A 19531-nucleotide genomic window follows, 5' to 3' on the forward strand; every position below is an offset into this window, starting at 1 on the left:
ATGTGCCTCAAGGCTCAGTTTTGGGTCCTCTACTGTTTATTATTTATGAATTAACTTGTTTGTTCAAACACAGTTTTAGATCACTTGTCCGATTAATACTGATGTGCCTCAAGGCTCAGTTTTAGGCCCTCTATTGTTTATTATTTATGAATAAACTTGTTTGTTCAAACAAAGTTTTAGATCACTTGTCCGATTAATACTGATGTGCCTCGAGGCTCAGTTTTAGGCCCTCTATTGTTTATTATTTATGAATAAACTTGTTTGTTCAAACAAAGATTTAGATCACTTGTCCGATTAATACTGATGTGCCTCAAGGCTCAGTTTTGGGTCCTCTATTGTTTATTATTTATGAATAAACTTGTTTGTTCAAACAAAGATTTAGATCACTTGTCCGATTAATACTGATGTGCCTCAAGGCTCAGTTTTGGGCCCTCTATTGTTTATTATTTATGAATAAACTTGTTTGTTCAAACAAAGTTTTAGATCACTTGTCCGATTAATACTGATGTGCCTCAAGGCTCAGTTTTGGGCCCTCTACTGTTTATTATTTATGAATAAACTTGTTTGTTCAAACAAAGTTTTAGATCACTTGTCCGATTAATACTGATGTGCCTCAAGGCTCAGTTTTGGGCCCTCTACTGTTTATTATTTATGAATAAACTTGTTTGTTCAAACAAAGTTTTAGATCACTTGTCCGATTAATACTGATGTGCCTCAAGGCTCAGTTTTAGGCCCTCTATTGTTTATTATTTATGAATAAACTTGTTTGTTCAAACAAAGTTTTAGATCACTTGTCCGATTAATACTGGTGTGCCTCAAGGCTCAGTTTTGGGCCCTCTACTGTTTATTATTTATGAATTAACTTGCTTGTTTAAACACAGTTTTAGATCACTTGTCCGATTAATACTGATGTGCCTCAAGGCTCAGTTTTAGGCCCTCTACTGTTTATTATTTATGAATAAACTTGTTTGTTCAAACAAAGATTTAGATCACTTGTCCGATTAATACTGATGTGCCTCAAGGCTCAGTTTTGGGCCCTCTACTGTTTATTATTTATGAATAAACTTGTTTGTTCAAACAAAGTTTTAGATCACTTGTCCGATTAATACTGATGTGCCTCAAGGCTCAGTTTTGGGCCCTCTACTGTTTATTATTAATGAATGAACTTGTTTGTTCAAACATTAAATTTTTCAATCACCTGTCCGATTAATACTGGTGTGCCTCAAAGCTCAGTTTTGGACCCTCTACTTTTTATTATTTATGAATGAACTTGTTTGTTCAATCAAAGTTTTAGGTCACCTGTCTGATTATTACTGATGTGCCTCAAGGCTCAGTTTTAGGCCCTCTATTGTTTATTATTTATGAATAAACTTGTTTGTTCAAACAAAGATTTAGATCACTTGTCCGATTAATACTGATGTGCCTCAAGGCTCAGTTTTGGGCCCTCTACTGTTTATTATTTATGAATTAACTTGTTTGTTCAAACAAAGTTTTAGATCACTTGTCCGATTAATACTGGTGTGCCTCAAGGCTCAGTTTTGGGCCCTCTACTGTTTATTATTTATGAATAAACTTGTTTGTTCAAACAAAGATTTAGATCACTTGTCCGATTAATACTGATGTGCCTCAAGGCTCAGTTTTGGGTCCTCTACTGTTTATTATTTATGAATAAACTTGTTTGTTCAAACAAAGATTTAGATCACTTGTCCGATTAATACTGATGTGCCTCAAGGCTCAGTTTTGGGCCCTCTACTGTTTATTATTTATGAATTAACTTGTTTGTTCAAACACAGTTTTAGATCACTTGTCCGATTAATACTGATGTGCCTCAAGGCTCAGTTTTAGGCCCTCTATTGTTTATTATTTATGAATAAACTTGTTTGTTCAAACAAAGATTTAGATCACTTGTCCGATTAATACTGATGTGCCTCAAGGCTCAGTTTTAGGCCCTCTATTGTTTATTATTTATGAATAAACTTGTTTGTTCAAACAAAGATTTAGATCACTTGTCCGATTAATACTGATGTGCCTCAAGGCTCAGTTTTGGGCCCTCTACTGTTTATTATTTATGAATTAACTTGTTTGTTCAAACACAGTTTTAGATCACTTGTCCGATTAATACTGATGTGCCTCAAGGCTCAGTTTTAGGCCCTCTATTGTTTATTATTTATGAATAAACTTGTTTGTTCAAACAAAGATTTAGATCACTTGTCCGATTAATACTGATGTGCCTCAAGGCTCAGTTTTGGGTCCTCTACTGTTTATTATTTATGAATTAACTTGTTTGTTCAAACACAGTTTTAGATCACTTGTCCGATTAATACTGATGTGCCTCAAGGCTCAGTTTTAGGCCCTCTATTGTTTATTATTTATGAATAAACTTGTTTGTTCAAACAAAGTTTTAGATCACTTGTCCGATTAATACTGATGTGCCTCGAGGCTCAGTTTTAGGCCCTCTATTGTTTATTATTTATGAATAAACTTGTTTGTTCAAACAAAGATTTAGATCACTTGTCCGATTAATACTGATGTGCCTCAAGGCTCAGTTTTGGGTCCTCTATTGTTTATTATTTATGAATAAACTTGTTTGTTCAAACAAAGATTTAGATCACTTGTCCGATTAATACTGATGTGCCTCAAGGCTCAGTTTTGGGCCCTCTATTGTTTATTATTTATGAATAAACTTGTTTGTTCAAACAAAGTTTTAGATCACTTGTCCGATTAATACTGATGTGCCTCAAGGCTCAGTTTTGGGCCCTCTACTGTTTATTATTTATGAATAAACTTGTTTGTTCAAACAAAGTTTTAGATCACTTGTCCGATTAATACTGATGTGCCTCAAGGCTCAGTTTTGGGCCCTCTACTGTTTATTATTTATGAATAAACTTGTTTGTTCAAACAAAGTTTTAGATCACTTGTCCGATTAATACTGATGTGCCTCAAGGCTCAGTTTTAGGCCCTCTATTGTTTATTATTTATGAATAAACTTGTTTGTTCAAACAAAGTTTTAGATCACTTGTCCGATTAATACTGGTGTGCCTCAAGGCTCAGTTTTGGGCCCTCTACTGTTTATTATTTATGAATTAACTTGCTTGTTTAAACACAGTTTTAGATCACTTGTCCGATTAATACTGATGTGCCTCAAGGCTCAGTTTTAGGCCCTCTACTGTTTATTATTTATGAATAAACTTGTTTGTTCAAACAAAGATTTAGATCACTTGTCCGATTAATACTGATGTGCCTCAAGGCTCAGTTTTGGGCCCTCTACTGTTTATTATTTATGAATAAACTTGTTTGTTCAAACAAAGTTTTAGATCACTTGTCCGATTAATACTGATGTGCCTCAAGGCTCAGTTTTGGGCCCTCTACTGTTTATTATTAATGAATGAACTTGTTTGTTCAAACATTAAATTTTTCAATCACCTGTCCGATTAATACTGGTGTGCCTCAAAGCTCAGTTTTGGACCCTCTACTTTTTATTATTTATGAATGAACTTGTTTGTTCAATCAAAGTTTTAGATCACTTGTCCGATTAATACTGATGTGCCTCAAGGCTCAGTTTTAGGCCCTCTACTGTTTATTATTTATGAATAAACTTGTTTGTTCAAACAAAGATTTAGATCACTTGTCCGATTAATACTGATGTGCCTCAAGGCTCAGTTTTGGGCCCTCTACTGTTTATTATTTATGAATAAACTTGTTTGTTCAAACAAAGTTTTAGATCACTTGTCCGATTAATACTGATGTGCCTCAAGGCTCAGTTTTGGGCCCTCTACTGTTTATTATTAATGAATGAACTTGTTTGTTCAAACATTAAATTTTTCAATCACCTGTCCGATTAATACTGGTGTGCCTCAAAGCTCAGTTTTGGACCCTCTACTTTTTATTATTTATGAATGAACTTGTTTGTTCAATCAAAGTTTTAGGTCACCTGTCTGATTATTACTGATGTGCCTCAAGGCTCAGTTTTAGGCCCTCTATTGTTTATTATTTATGAATAAACTTGTTTGTTCAAACAAAGATTTAGATCACTTGTCCGATTAATACTGATGTGCCTCAAGGCTCAGTTTTGGGCCCTCTACTGTTTATTATTTATGAATTAACTTGTTTGTTCAAACAAAGTTTTAGATCACTTGTCCGATTAATACTGGTGTGCCTCAAGGCTCAGTTTTGGGCCCTCTACTGTTTATTATTTATGAATAAACTTGTTTGTTCAAACAAAGATTTAGATCACTTGTCCGATTAATACTGATGTGCCTCAAGGCTCAGTTTTGGGTCCTCTACTGTTTATTATTTATGAATAAACTTGTTTGTTCAAACAAAGATTTAGATCACTTGTCCGATTAATACTGATGTGCCTCAAGGCTCAGTTTTGGGCCCTCTACTGTTTATTATTTATGAATTAACTTGTTTGTTCAAACACAGTTTTAGATCACTTGTCCGATTAATACTGATGTGCCTCAAGGCTCAGTTTTAGGCCCTCTATTGTTTATTATTTATGAATAAACTTGTTTGTTCAAACAAAGATTTAGATCACTTGTCCGATTAATACTGATGTGCCTCAAGGCTCAGTTTTAGGCCCTCTATTGTTTATTATTTATGAATAAACTTGTTTGTTCAAACAAAGATTTAGATCACTTGTCCGATTAATACTGATGTGCCTCAAGGCTCAGTTTTGGGCCCTCTACTGTTTATTATTTATGAATAAACTTGTTTGTTCAAACAAAGATTTAGATCACTTGTCCGATTAATACTGGTGTGCCTCAAGGCTCAGTTTTGGGCCCTCTACTGTTTATTATTTATGAATAAACTTGTTTGTTCAAACAAAGTTTTAGATCACTTGTCCGATTAATACTGATGTGCCTCAAGGCTCAGTTTTAGGCCCTCTATTGTTTATTATTTATGAATAAACTTGTTTGTTCAAACAAAGTTTTAGATCACTTGTCCGATTAATACTGATGTGCCTCAAGGCTCAGTTTTAGGCCCTCTATTGTTTATTATTTATGAATAAACTTGTTTGTTCAAACAAAGATTTAGATCACTTGTCCGATTAATACTGATGTGCCTCAAGGCTCAGTTTTGGGTCCTCTACTGTTTATTATTTATGAATAAACTTGTTTGTTCAAACAAAGATTTAGATCACTTGTCCGATTAATACTGATGTGCCTCAAGACTCAGTTTTGGGCCCTCTACTGTTTATTATTTATGAATAAACTTGTTTGTTCAAACAAAGTTTTAGATCACTTGTCCGATTAATACTGATGTGCCTCAAGGCTCAGTTTTGGGCCCTCTACTGTTTATTATTTATGAATTAACTTGTTTGTTCAAACACAGTTTTAGATCACTTGTCCGATTAATACTGATGTGCCTCAAGGCTCAGTTTTAGGCCCTCTATTGTTTATTATTTATGAATAAACTTGTTTGTTCAAACAAAGATTTAGATCACTTGTCCGATTAATACTGATGTGCCTCAAGGCTCAGTTTTGGGTCCTCTACTGTTTATTATTTATGAATTAACTTGTTTGTTCAAACACAGTTTTAGATCACTTGTCCGATTAATACTGATGTGCCTCAAGGCTCAGTTTTAGGCCCTCTATTGTTTATTATTTATGAATAAACTTGTTTGTTCAAACAAAGTTTTAGATCACTTGTCCGATTAATACTGATGTGCCTCGAGGCTCAGTTTTAGGCCCTCTATTGTTTATTATTTATGAATAAACTTGTTTGTTCAAACAAAGATTTAGATCACTTGTCCGATTAATACTGATGTGCCTCAAGGCTCAGTTTTGGGTCCTCTATTGTTTATTATTTATGAATAAACTTGTTTGTTCAAACAAAGATTTAGATCACTTGTCCGATTAATACTGATGTGCCTCAAGGCTCAGTTTTGGGCCCTCTATTGTTTATTATTTATGAATAAACTTGTTTGTTCAAACAAAGTTTTAGATCACTTGTCCGATTAATACTGATGTGCCTCAAGGCTCAGTTTTGGGCCCTCTACTGTTTATTATTTATGAATAAACTTGTTTGTTCAAACAAAGTTTTAGATCACTTGTCCGATTAATACTGATGTGCCTCAAGGCTCAGTTTTGGGCCCTCTACTGTTTATTATTTATGAATAAACTTGTTTGTTCAAACAAAGTTTTAGATCACTTGTCCGATTAATACTGATGTGCCTCAAGGCTCAGTTTTAGGCCCTCTATTGTTTATTATTTATGAATAAACTTGTTTGTTCAAACAAAGTTTTAGATCACTTGTCCGATTAATACTGGTGTGCCTCAAGGCTCAGTTTTGGGCCCTCTACTGTTTATTATTTATGAATTAACTTGCTTGTTTAAACACAGTTTTAGATCACTTGTCCGATTAATACTGATGTGCCTCAAGGCTCAGTTTTAGGCCCTCTACTGTTTATTATTTATGAATAAACTTGTTTGTTCAAACAAAGATTTAGATCACTTGTCCGATTAATACTGATGTGCCTCAAGGCTCAGTTTTGGGCCCTCTACTGTTTATTATTTATGAATAAACTTGTTTGTTCAAACAAAGTTTTAGATCACTTGTCCGATTAATACTGATGTGCCTCAAGGCTCAGTTTTGGGCCCTCTACTGTTTATTATTAATGAATGAACTTGTTTGTTCAAACATTAAATTTTTCAATCACCTGTCCGATTAATACTGGTGTGCCTCAAAGCTCAGTTTTGGACCCTCTACTTTTTATTATTTATGAATGAACTTGTTTGTTCAATCAAAGTTTTAGGTCACCTGTCTGATTATTACTGATGTGCCTCAAGGCTCAGTTTTTGGGCCCTCTTCTGTTTATGTTTTTATCCTTTGCCTCTAGATCACATTTTTTGGCAGGTAATATTTAATTTTAAAAGTTTAATTTTCAAGTAGAAAGACTAAAAAAGTATTTTCTTCTAAAACATACTTCAATATTCTGATTACGAATTTCTAGGGCTGCCCCCTAAAAGTTGACTAACAGTTGGTCGATGAGAAGAGGCGTGGTTGAGCAAAATTGAATTAGTCGCACAAAAAAAAAGTCCACAGGAAGTGGCAAAGTCATGCAGTCTGTGACGGACAGATCGTTAATGGCTGGTCTATGTGGAAATTCAGTACATCGGGCAGGACATCCAAACCTATCATTCATCGACCTCAAATATGGCTTATCATCAAAAAATATGTAAGTAGTAGCAACTTTACATGACTACTCAATCTAATATTAACCTTAAAAAAATGTGCGCTATTGAAGTGTCTGTCCGGAGTGTGGAAGCTGAACAGTAGCACGAGGTGCCTATGCGGTCACTTGCTCTTAAATTACTCCATTATTTTTGGCCATACACATAAGAGTAATACATATTTCCAATCTGTAGAGACTCTGCAGTTATTAGTGTGCACTCACAATAACAACAAAACATTGTGCTTTTGTAAAATGATGAAAGCAAACAGGATGTGCTTTCTGCTGTCTCTGTAAACCAACCATAATCCAACTCAAATGGAAAACAAATATTCTCAGATTATGTAATCTGTATGAAACATGTATACAGGCGCATCCACTACTGCAGAGATGACGAGTCAGTGTCGCCGACTTCATCTCTTAAGCTGAAAACATAAAAAGCACTAGTTTATCAATAAATTATTATTAAGTTAATGCAGCCTCCTTACTGTTTTTCCCTGACGCATTCAGTCATTACTTCTGTCATTGTGCTGTTGCAAGCTTTACATGCACGCTTGAGCACTTATTAGGCTATGTAGCCAATTAAAGGCTCATTATTATGATTTAAATGGTTTATTAATAAGCGTGCGATTAGTCGACTAATTGCTTGATGACTACTAGTCAACCAGAAAAATCTTTAGCATTTCATTTTGCAAAAAGAATATAGAAAAATTCAACTCATTTCTTAATAGACAGATCTAACATGCCCAGTGACGAACGAAGCAGAAGAAAAAAATATTCATATTTTCATCAAAACAACAGAAAAACAGGAATAAAAAACCCTCTCACATCAGAAACACAAATTCTGTGCATATTCTGAGAATAAATAATTCATAAACAGGATTTGATTATCTTCAAATGTGCTGTTCGTCTTGGCGGGAAAAAGACGCTATTTACGGAAGCTAACCTTTGGCCGGCGGGCAGAGGAATCTGTCTCAGGTGGGCTCTGTGTTTGAGATAAGCGGTTTTGCCCATCTCGATTATTCAAAGCCTGCCGCTGCCGGTGGCTCTTCTTCCATAATCACAGGGCATTTTCTCTGCCAGTAACACAGTTGCTTAAGTCGAGACTGCTGGGCCAATCAGAGAGACAACAGGAAGCGTGATTGTGAGCATCGGATGACCTTATCTTTGTTTGGCAGTAACTTCAGTATTTGCTGAACGTGGTAAAGGCCAGTTCATTACTGCAGCCCACCAGATGGACAGATGTTATCGCTTCATCAGTATGACGCTAGGCGATTACCACTGTAACTATCGCAGAGACAAAGACAGGGTGGAATTCTGCCACAAAAAAAACATGATTATTCATGATGCGGTGCAACAAAAACTGTGTGAAGATGAACAACGCATAAAAGAGACACACAAGAACCAAAGACAAACACAAGCATGACTGAAATGTAAAGCTTACCTTCAAGCTGTTACAAACCTGTATGAGTTTCTTTCTTCTGATGAACATAAAAAAGATATTTTAAAGAATGCTGGTAACTAAACAGCTGCTGGTAGCCATTGACTTCTATAGTATTTTTTCCACTGAAGAAAGAATCTTATACAAGTTTGGAACAATTTGAAGGTTGGGTTTTGGTGAAATTTCCCTTTCAGTCTCTTTTCTGAAATGATCTTTTTCCTCCAAACTCTGCAGTATTTCTACACATATCATTTTTCATTCATAAAGGAAAATGTGCCATTCACTCTATCCACTGAATGTGAAAAAAAAATTAAATCAAACTTTAATGAAAATGACACTTCACCATCATAAAGCAACATGTGCACAGTATTTAGACACGGAGTGTTTCCATTGAATCAAATCCTGCTTCAGCAACCATTTGCTGCCAATTCTAAACTCTGAATGGGAGGGTGGAGCTACTCAAGATACACTTATTACAGCAAAGAACAACAGCGGACAATGTGAACTTGGTACACTGTGTCTAACTAACTTTTTATGCTCCCAAGTGAAACTAATGGCCAATAAGGCAAATGTAAGTGCTCTCTCTGAGCTGAAACTCTTTGCTTAAAGTGGTTGAAGAAGAGGGAATTATTTTTATGAGGTGCTGCTGAAGAGCTGATGTAATTATGGCAAAGACAAGACTAAATTGTATTGAGTGGGAGGATGTTACACGTAAATGCTGTCACCCGTGTTACACAATATATGCATAACAGAGAAAAGCGCTTTGCTAATGGTGAAAAGAGCTGCTGTCGCTTAGACAGTATACATATTAGCACACCAGGATGTGCTGATAAGCAAATTTAAATGATTTGCATTTCATGTTTATGCACATTAGTCATCACTTTAAATCAAGGCCAATGGCGTGACGCATAAGACAGCTAGAGATGAAAGATGTAAAAGGGAAAGGTTTATCATGGCATTTGTAGGGCTGTTTGTTTCATGTGTTCATTCAATGTGATTTATTAAAAAAAACAATGCAATTAGGGGTGTCACCGGTATTGATGATAACAGTGATTTGAAAACAATATATATATTTTTTTTGGTATTCATACTACATATATGATAATATGAATATGGATTGTTCAAAAAAGTTTTAGATCATCTGTCCGATTAATACTGGCATGCCTCAAGGCTCAGTTTTAGGCCCTTTTTCTGTTTATTATTTATGAATGAACTCTGTTTGTTCTAACATAACATTTTAGATCACCTGTCTGATTGATACTGGCATGCCTCAAGGCTCAGTTTTGGGCCCTTTTTCTGTTTATTATTTATGAATGAACTCTGTTTGTTCTAACATAACATTTTAGATCACCTGTCTGATTGATACTGGCATGCCTCAAGGCTCAGTTTTAGGCCCTTTTTCTGTTTATTATTTATGAATGAACTCTGTTTGTTCTAACATAACATTTTAGATCACCTGTCTGATTGATACTGGCATGCCTCAAGGCTCAGTTTTAGGCCCTTTTTCTGTTTATTATTTATGAATGAACTCTGTTTGTTCTAACATAACATTTTAGATCACCTGTCTGATTGATACTGGCATGCCTCAAGGCTCAGTTTTAGGCCCTTTTTCTGTTTATTATTTATGAATGAACTCTGTTTGTTCTAACATAACATTTTAGATCACCTGTCTGATTGATACTGGCATGCCTCAAGGCTCAGTTTTGGGCCCTCTTCTGTTTATTATTTATGAATAAATTCTGTTTGTTCAAACATAACATTTTAGATCAGCTGTCCGATTATTACTGGCATGTCTCAAGGCTCAGTTTTGGGCCCTTTTTCTGTTTATTATTTATGAATGAACTCTGTTTGTTCTAACATAACATTTTAGATCACCTGTCTGATTAATACTGGCATGCCTCAAGGCTCAGTTTTAGGCCCTTTTTCTGTTTATTATTTATGAATGAACTCTGTTTGTTCTAACATAACATTTTAGATCACCTGTCTGATTGATACTGGCATGCCTCAAGGCTCAGTTTTAGGCCCTTTTTCTGTTTATTATTTATGAATGAACTCTGTTTGTTCTAACATAACATTTTAGATCACCTGTCTGATTGATACTGGCATGCCTCAAGGCTCAGTTTTAGGCCCTTTTTCTGTTTATTATTTATGAATGAACTCTGTTTGTTCTAACATAACATTTTAGATCACCTGTCTGATTGATACTGGCATGCCTCAAGGCTCAGTTTTGGGCCCTCTTCTGTTTATTATTTATGAATAAATTCTGTTTGTTCAAACATAACATTTTAGATCAGCTGTCCGATTATTACTGGCATGTCTCAAGGCTCAGTTTTGGGCCCTCTTCTGTTTATTATTTATGAATGAACTTAAACATATTCAAACAGAAATTTTAGATAACATGTCGGATTAATACTGGCTTGCCTCAAGGCTCAGTTTTAGGCCCTCTACTGTTTATTATTTAGGAAAGAATTCTGTTTGTTCAAAGGAAGTTTTAGATCACCTGTCTGATTAATACTGGCATGTCTCAAGGCTCAGTTTATTATTTATCCTTTGCCTTAAGGCCAGATTTTCCATAAATTTGTTATAAAGTTTCCACTGTTATGCAGATAACACCCAAAGCCGTACTCACAAATGCACCACAGAGACCCATGTTGCAAAAATGATGCCACAAACCTGGCAAACTCAAAAGAGGTTATTTCAACCTGTGCAATCTGACTTCAGATGTAGTGAAAATTACAGCTTCAAAGTAAAGCATGGGTTTGTCTTCAAGAACGCAATAAGTGTGAAAACCTTTACCATCCTCTGACTTGAGAAAATGCCAAAAAAGTGTGGAACTGATAAAAAGGAAGAACATGAGAAGAATAACAGGTGAGAAAGCCAGGTTGTTCTGAGAAGCTGTAATGACTGGATGCAGGTCCTTCAGGAGCCAAATAGACAATTTGAGACACTCAAATAACTTCTTTCTCTCTTCCACTCATCTCATTGTTCACCACTCTGAACTCCTAACGATTATGCTACTGCATTCATTCAGTTGGCACAGGCAGCGGATACAGCGCTGTCGGCTCCGAGTCACTGCTAATGACTGCTGGGAAGCAGAGAAACTAGATAAAGTGGGACGGGTCTAATTTTCTGGTGAAAAATGGGCACAGTATGAGCCATATAATAAAAGACTAGCGTGCTTTTCTGTCCGTTCAGCTGCTCCAGACGAGAGCAGGCCAGCCCAGAAAGCAGCTCCTCACACACACTGATCTGACAACATCCTGCCGATTACGACAATGTCGGGGCAGCGGGTGGGGCATTTGTGCTTGGACAGGAAGATGTAAGAGGACGTGACCCCACCTTCTGCTAGATCTCCAATTCCAGACATTGCCATGGCAACTGGTAATGTTATTTGCCGAAGACAGTGGCAGATTCTGGAGTACAAGGGCCTGCTGGAAATCAGGCACAGCAGCGTGACACTAATCAACACTTACGCCACTGAAGCAAGAGGTTTAAAGCTCAATCACTGAGCCCTGTTTTGTCGCTAAAGCACTTCATATATATTACAGGTTACACCGAATGCCATAATGAGATTCATCATTCAACTTTCAACAACTCAAAAAAAAAAACAAATTGTAATTTTGCTTTACTGGCACTGTGGGTTTAATACCTTGGCATGTTCTCTGCTACACTGACGACGACTTCTCTGGTTGATGTTTGGGCTGCTTCCTCAACAACAGAGGCCAGTGTGGGGACGTGATCGGATGCTGGGGCCTTCTGCTTGCTCATCTGGGGCCGTTCTTCCTCATCCTCCTCTACCTCCATCCTCTCCTCTTTCCCTTTTTCCTCGCTTTCATTGTCACTCTCTTCCCCAAGAATGTCATCCACCTGCCCAAAAGAGTTCAACATAAAATTAAAGGATCTGTCAAGTCAAATTGTTGTATATTTATTATTCATTTTTTGCTCTTTCCCCCCTAAGTTCTAATGACTGCCAAAAAGTTTAAAAATTTAGTTCAAAAACATTTTCCACACTCACTTCAACTCTAAAATAAATAGGGTGTTTTTATTGCTGCCAAGCCACTCTAAGACTTCTATGCTAAAAAGCCTCTTTGCATGTAAAATGCAACACTTTTTCCCTCCAACACACTCAGACGATGGTTTTGCTCTGGGTCCATTCTTTAATAAAAGCCTCTTTGCAAAGCCTTATTACATTTTGAGAGGAACTATCCGTACTACAGAAGTACAGACAAGATTTAGGACCATTTGTAAGGAGTTGACCGATGCCATATGTTTATTTAATAAACAAGGTTTCCCTCAATCAGAGTGGTTCAAAACTTGGTGACTTTTTTCAGACATGGAATCTGAACAAACATACATAATGCATTCAGTGAGCTCAAGTTGTCATAATAAAAGATAACTTGCAGTTGGTGGCCAAAATTGGCCAACCATGGGAAAATAAATAGTTTCTTTTTTTTTTTTGAAGATTTGTATAAGAAAATCTATATATCAGCCAAAATGCTCAACAAACACTCACACATAATGAAGGACTGAGACTATAAACATCGAAGAATGCTAAAAGTCACACCAATTCTCCAATGAAATTATAGGAGTCTATGACTGCAAATATGAAACTTCAAAATGATTAAAAAAATGCTCAGCTTTGACAATAGTTGGACATTTAGTTAATAAATATTCAAATGTTATATGCATAAAACCTGAGAATTTATTTTTTGCAGAAATGTGACCCAAATACCAGATAGATTCTCAAAATTTAGTTGGTATAACTAAACATTTAGTTGGTATTAATAAACATGCTTTCCCTCAATCAGAGTGGTTCAAAACTTGGTGACTTTTTTCAGACATGGAATCTGAACAAACATACATAAAAATGTATTCAGTGAGCTCAAGTGGTCATAATAAAAGATAACTTGCAGTTGGTGGCCAAAATTGGCCAAGCATAGGAAAAGAAATAGTTTTTTTTTTTTTGAAGATTTGTTTAAGAAAATCTATACATCAGCCAAAATGCTGAACAAATAAAGGACTGAGACTATAAAACATCAAAGAGTGCCAAGGAGTCACACCAAATCACCAATTAAATAATAAGAGTCTATGACTGCAAATACGACACTTCAAAATGATAAAAAATGCTCAGCTTTGACAATAGGTGGACATTTGAATAAAAAAATTTAAATGTTATATGCATAAAACCTGAGAATTCCTTTTTTGCAGAAATGTGATATACAAGATACATTCTCAAAATTTAGTTTCCACTTGGTATAACTTTACTGTACTGGTTATTTGCCTATACAAATGAAATTTACATGCAAGTAAGACCTGAATAAAATCTAAAGAACCTAAAATACAAAAAGAAATGCATAATTTAATGTTACTGTAGGGGAAATTGGTGTTATATTATTTCATCAAACCCCAAAAAAAGTTACATTTTTATTGTCCTGGTTCAAACTTTTACACTTGGTTTCTGAACACCAAAAACCTGAAATCTTAACATCAGAAAGTTTGGTGCAAGTTATTTACTTTTTTAAATGGTGTTTTCAAAGTGGGGTTTCAGCTATGAGTTATGATATGTGTTCATAGTACATAGAACTCATAAAACTCTTCCAAAAAATTCAATTTGTCATGATATGACCCCTTTAATGTGTATGAATGTTAGCACTCAAGTGTTTAGCCTCGGTCTGGTACATGTTAGTGGTTCTTAAAGCCAGACCGGGGGCTCAGATCACCCCAATTATTCTTAGCAAGAGGCGTTAGACAGGCACTGGCAAAAATGATCAGCAACTTCACATACGACTGATCTCTCTACTAGCCCAATGTAATTGCTCTCTCCTCCTCTTGGGAATAGCAATCACACACACCATTTTTCCTCTTCCGCTTATTATTACAGTGAATTGAGCCTCTGAAACAGCCTGCAGAAATATGCCAAAGCCATGTACACAGGTTATAAATGAGCTCAAGGAAGGGTGCTTAAAAAACAGCCCCACAGAACTTTTTTCCAGTTTAATCTGACAGATAAGCGTAATGAGGGGGAAACATTTAATTAAAAGTAGACTGTTTGTGAGGAGTGTTATCTAGAAGCATCTCAGTAGATGGAACAATCCCCAGGCACCCATGGGATGCAATTATGAACGGCACCATACCAAATCTAAGAAGTGAATTAAAGTCATACTTTAAGGCAAGTTCTAACGCTGAAGGAGTCATTAACTCCGCCTTTACCATCAGAAGAAAGGTCAAGAGCAGCATTTTTCAACCGTTCACTTATACTTTATATAATACAGGCTGATTACTGATCACATATTACAAATTACAGCTATTGTGCAGTCATATTTAGGATTTAGGTCAAACTAGAGAACTGTGTGCGAAATGGCATAATGGCATGAATCTTTTTTTTTTTCAACATGAAATTACGATGCCACTTAAAAAAAAATCTAAGATTATGAGATTAAAGTCGTAATATACATAGAATAAAGTCAAAATTATTAGAATAAAGTCGAAATGCTTGGAGAATAAAGTTGAAATGTTCTGAGAATAAAGTCGAAATTACAAAAATACAGTCGAAATTACGACAATACAGTCGAAATTACGAGAATAAAGTCTAAATGTTTTGAGAATAAATTCGAAATATAATGAGAATAAAGTCTAAATTAAGAGAATAAAGTCTAAATTACAAGAATAAAGTCAACTTTATTCTTGTAATTTCGTCTTTATTCTCATAATTTTAAAAACTTTAAACTTTATTTAGACTTTATTCTCGTAATATTTTGACTTTATTCTCGTAATATTTAGACTTTATTCTCGTAATATTTGGACTGTATTCTCGTAATATTTAGACTTTGTTCTCATAATATGTAGACTTTATTCTCGTAATATTTCTCGTAATATTTAGACTTTATTCTCGTAGTATTTAGACTTTATTCTCGTAATATTTAGACTTTATTCTCGTAATATGTAGACTTTATTCTCGTAATATGTAGACTTTATTCTCGTAATATGTAGACTTTATTCTCGTAATATGTAGACTTTATTCTCGTAATATTTTGACTTTATTCTCGTAATATTTTGACTTTATTCTCATAATATTTAGACTTTATTCTCGTAGTATTTAGACTTTATTCTCGTAATATTTAGACTTTATTCTCGTAATATGTAGACTTTATTCTCGTAATATGTGGACTTTATTCTCGTAATATGTAGACTTTATTCTCGTAATATGTAGACTTTATTCCCGTAATATTTAGACTTCATTCTCGTAATATTTAGACTGTATTCTCGTAATATTTAGACTTTATTCTCATAATATTTAGACTTTATTCTCGTAGTATTTAGACTTTATTCTCGTAATATTTAGACTTTATTCTCGTAATATTTAGACTGTATTCTCGTAATATTTAGACTTTATTCTCGTAATATTTAGACTTCATTCTCGTAATATTTAGACTGTATTCTCGTAATATTTAGACTTTATTCTCATAATATTTAGACTTTATTCTCGTAGTATTTAGACTTTATTCTCGTAATATTTAGACTTTATTCTCGTAATATTTAGACTTTATTCTCGTAATATTTAGACTGTATTCTCGTAATATTTAGACTTCATTCTCGTAATATTTAGACTGTATTCTCGTAATATTTAGACTTTATTCTCATAATATTTAGACTTTATTCTCGTAGTATTTAGACTTTATTCTCGTAATATTTAGACTTTATTCTCGTAATATTTAGACTTTATTCTCATAATATTTAGACTTTATTCTCGTAGTATTTAGACTTTATTCTCGTAATATTTAGACTTTATTCTCATAATATTTAGACTTTATTCTCGTAGTATTTAGACTTTATTCTCGTAATATTTAGACTTTATTCTCGTAATATTTAGACTTTATTCTCATAATATTTAGACTTTATTCTCGTAATATTTAGACTTTATTCTCATAATATTTAGACTTTATTCTCATAATATTTAGACTTTATTCTCGTAATATTTAGACTTTATTCTCGTAGTATTTAGACTTTATTCTCGTAATATTTAGACTTTATTCTCGTAATATTTAGACTTTATTCTCGTAGTATTTAGACTTTATTCTCGTAGTATTTAGACTTTATTCTCGTAATATTTAGACTTTATTCTCATAATATTTAGACTTTATTCTCGTAGTATTTAGACTTTATTCTCATAATATTTAGACTTTATTCTCGTAGTATTTAGACTTTATTCTCGTAATATTTAGACTTTATTCTCGTAATATTTAGACTTTATTCTCGTAATATTTAGACTTTATTCTCGTAATATTTAGACTGTATTCTCGTAATATTTAGACTTTATTCTCATAATATTTAGACTTTATTCTCGTAGTATTTAGACTTTATTCTCGTAATATTTAGACTTTATTCTCGCAATATTTAGACTGTATTCTCGTAATATTTAGACTTTATTCTCGTAATATTTAGACTTTATTCTCGTAATATTTAGACTTCATTCTCGTAATATTTAGACTGTATTCTCGTAATATTTAGACTTTATTCTCATAATATTTAGACTTTATTCTCGTAGTATTTAGACTTTATTCTCGTAATATTTAGACTTTATTCTCGTAATATTTAGACTTTATTCTCGTAATATTTAGACTTTATTCTCGTAATATTTAGACTTTATTCTCGTAATATTTAGACTTTATTCTCGTAATATTTAGACTTTATTCTCGTAATATTTAGACTTCATTCTCGTAATATTTAGACTTCATTCTCGTAATATTTAGACTTTATTCTCGTAATATTTAGACTTTATTCTCGTAATATTTAGACTTTATTCTCGTAATATTTAGACTTTATTCTCGTAATATTTAGACTTTATTCTCGTAGTATTTAGACTTTATTCTCGTAATATTTAGACTTCATTCTCGTAATATTTAGACTTTATTCTCGTAATATTTAGACTTTATTCTCGTAATATGTAGACTTTATTCTCGTAATATTTTGACTTTATTCTCGTAATATTTTGACTTTATTCTCGTAATATTTAGACTGTATTCTCGTAATATTTAGACTGTATTCTCGTAATATTTAGACTTTGTTCTCGTAATATGTAGACTTTATTCTCGTAATATTTAGACTTTGTTCTCGTAATATGTAGACTTTATTCTCGTAATATTTTGACTTTATTCTCGTAATATTTTGACTTTATTCTCGTAATATTTTGACTTTATTCTCGTAATATTTTGACTTTATTCTCGTAATATTTTGACTTTATTCTCGTAATATTTTGACTGTATTCTCGTAATATTTTGACTGTATTCTCGTAATATTTTGACTTTATTCTCGTAACATTTAGACTGTATTCTCGTAACATTTAGACTGTATTCTCGTAACATTTAGACTGTATTCTCGTAATATTTAGACTTTATTCTCGTAATATTTGGACTTTATTCTCATAATATTTTGACTTTATTCTCATAATATTTTGACTCTATTCTCAGTATTTTTTACTTTATTCTCACAATATTTTGACTTTATTCTCATAATATTTTTTACTTTATTCTCACAATATTTCAACTGTATTCTCATAATTTTGACTTTATTCTCATAATATTTTGACTTTATTCTCGCAATAATTTGACTTTATTCTCATAATATTTTTACTTTATTCTCAAAATATTATGACTTTAATCTGGTTATTTTTTTTTTTAACATGGCACTAAAACACCGTCGTATGAAATGGCAACTGCGACCAATTTTTATTTGCGTGACAGCAGCTATTCAATGGCAAAACAATGTAGAATAGGACTTAATTATATCAACTTAATTGACTCAATCTTCAACTGTGCTTCAACTAAACTGATATTGTTCAATATCCTAGCAGTGAAGCACATTTAAAAGAAATATTTAAATTTCACTTAACTTGTGGTGTTCCTGGTCAAAAATGACCAGACTCCAAACAATTGCTTATAAATATCTAATTTTTCTATATTATCACCAAATATTGGATTAATTCTTATTGTAAACTTGTTTTCTTTCATTCAGGACTGGTTTTGTGTTTCTTTTTGCATCTGATTAATCGTAAGCCTCATTTAACTGGCACCTCATTTTTTGAGTGAAAAAAGCATTTTTTCACACTGTTTCTCACACTATTGTGCCATAATGTTTAATCAGGAAGTTTGCTTTAAAATGTTTTTATTTTGTACCCGATTAAACATTAAAACACACTAGTGTGAGAAACAAATTTTAATATATATATTTTTTAATCTCATATTGTGAAAAGTATTCATAAAAAATGCTTTTTTCACTCAAATATCCGAATATCGAATTATACTTTTGGACAATTGAGGCTTACGATAAAGCAGATGCAAAAAGAAACAAAAACAGCCCTTAATTAAAGAAAACAAAAACAAAAAGATTGAATCCAATATTTGGTGATAATATAGCATAATGACAGCTTAACAGTTGTTTGGAGTCCGGTCATTTTTGACCGGGAACATCAAAGGTGTGACAGGAATCCGAACACAACCAGAGGGTTAATCACTCAAAGGTCAAATGCATTTTTGCATTAAAAACTGATTGAAAATAAACTTTGCAGAACAGAACCGGGAGCAGGGTTGAAGACCTTTGTTGTAAATAAGCACCATTAACCATCTGGTTGACACTCCAACACTGTAGGTGGTGGTATTGCACCTTAATGTTGGTTGGCACATGTTTAAACCAAGCAAAACAACAAATCAGTGTGTAGTTACTACAGCAGCATCCCACGTTGTAAAAATCTGACAGTGTAACAGCCCTACTTCTTGACAATAACTAATAAACAAGAATAAAAATACAAAAATACCATCCTAGCAAATCAAAATCCAGTGACCAAATGGGAAAACATGATAGATCAGCACCTCTAAAGTGACCTAGTGCTGCTGTAATGCACAGGCATAATTAGATGAGTG

General features: G+C 33.7%; 1 protein-coding gene across 1 annotated transcript in view; it reads right to left on the minus strand.

The window, feature by feature from the left end:
* Positions 1 to 19531, minus strand: part of ctdp1 (CTD (carboxy-terminal domain, RNA polymerase II, polypeptide A) phosphatase, subunit 1) — a 180534-nt gene that overhangs the window by 60873 nt on the left and 100130 nt on the right. Inside the window, exon 12 of the mRNA XM_073822056.1 lies at positions 12265 to 12482. Within this exon, the coding sequence (XP_073678157.1) occupies positions 12265 to 12482 (218 nt within the window). The remainder of the gene's footprint in view (positions 1 to 12264; positions 12483 to 19531) is intronic.

The sequence above is a fragment of the Garra rufa genome, chromosome 17 (assembly GCF_049309525.1).
Source record: "Garra rufa chromosome 17, GarRuf1.0, whole genome shotgun sequence".
In the NCBI taxonomy this organism is placed as follows: domain Eukaryota; kingdom Metazoa; phylum Chordata; class Actinopteri; order Cypriniformes; family Cyprinidae; genus Garra; species Garra rufa.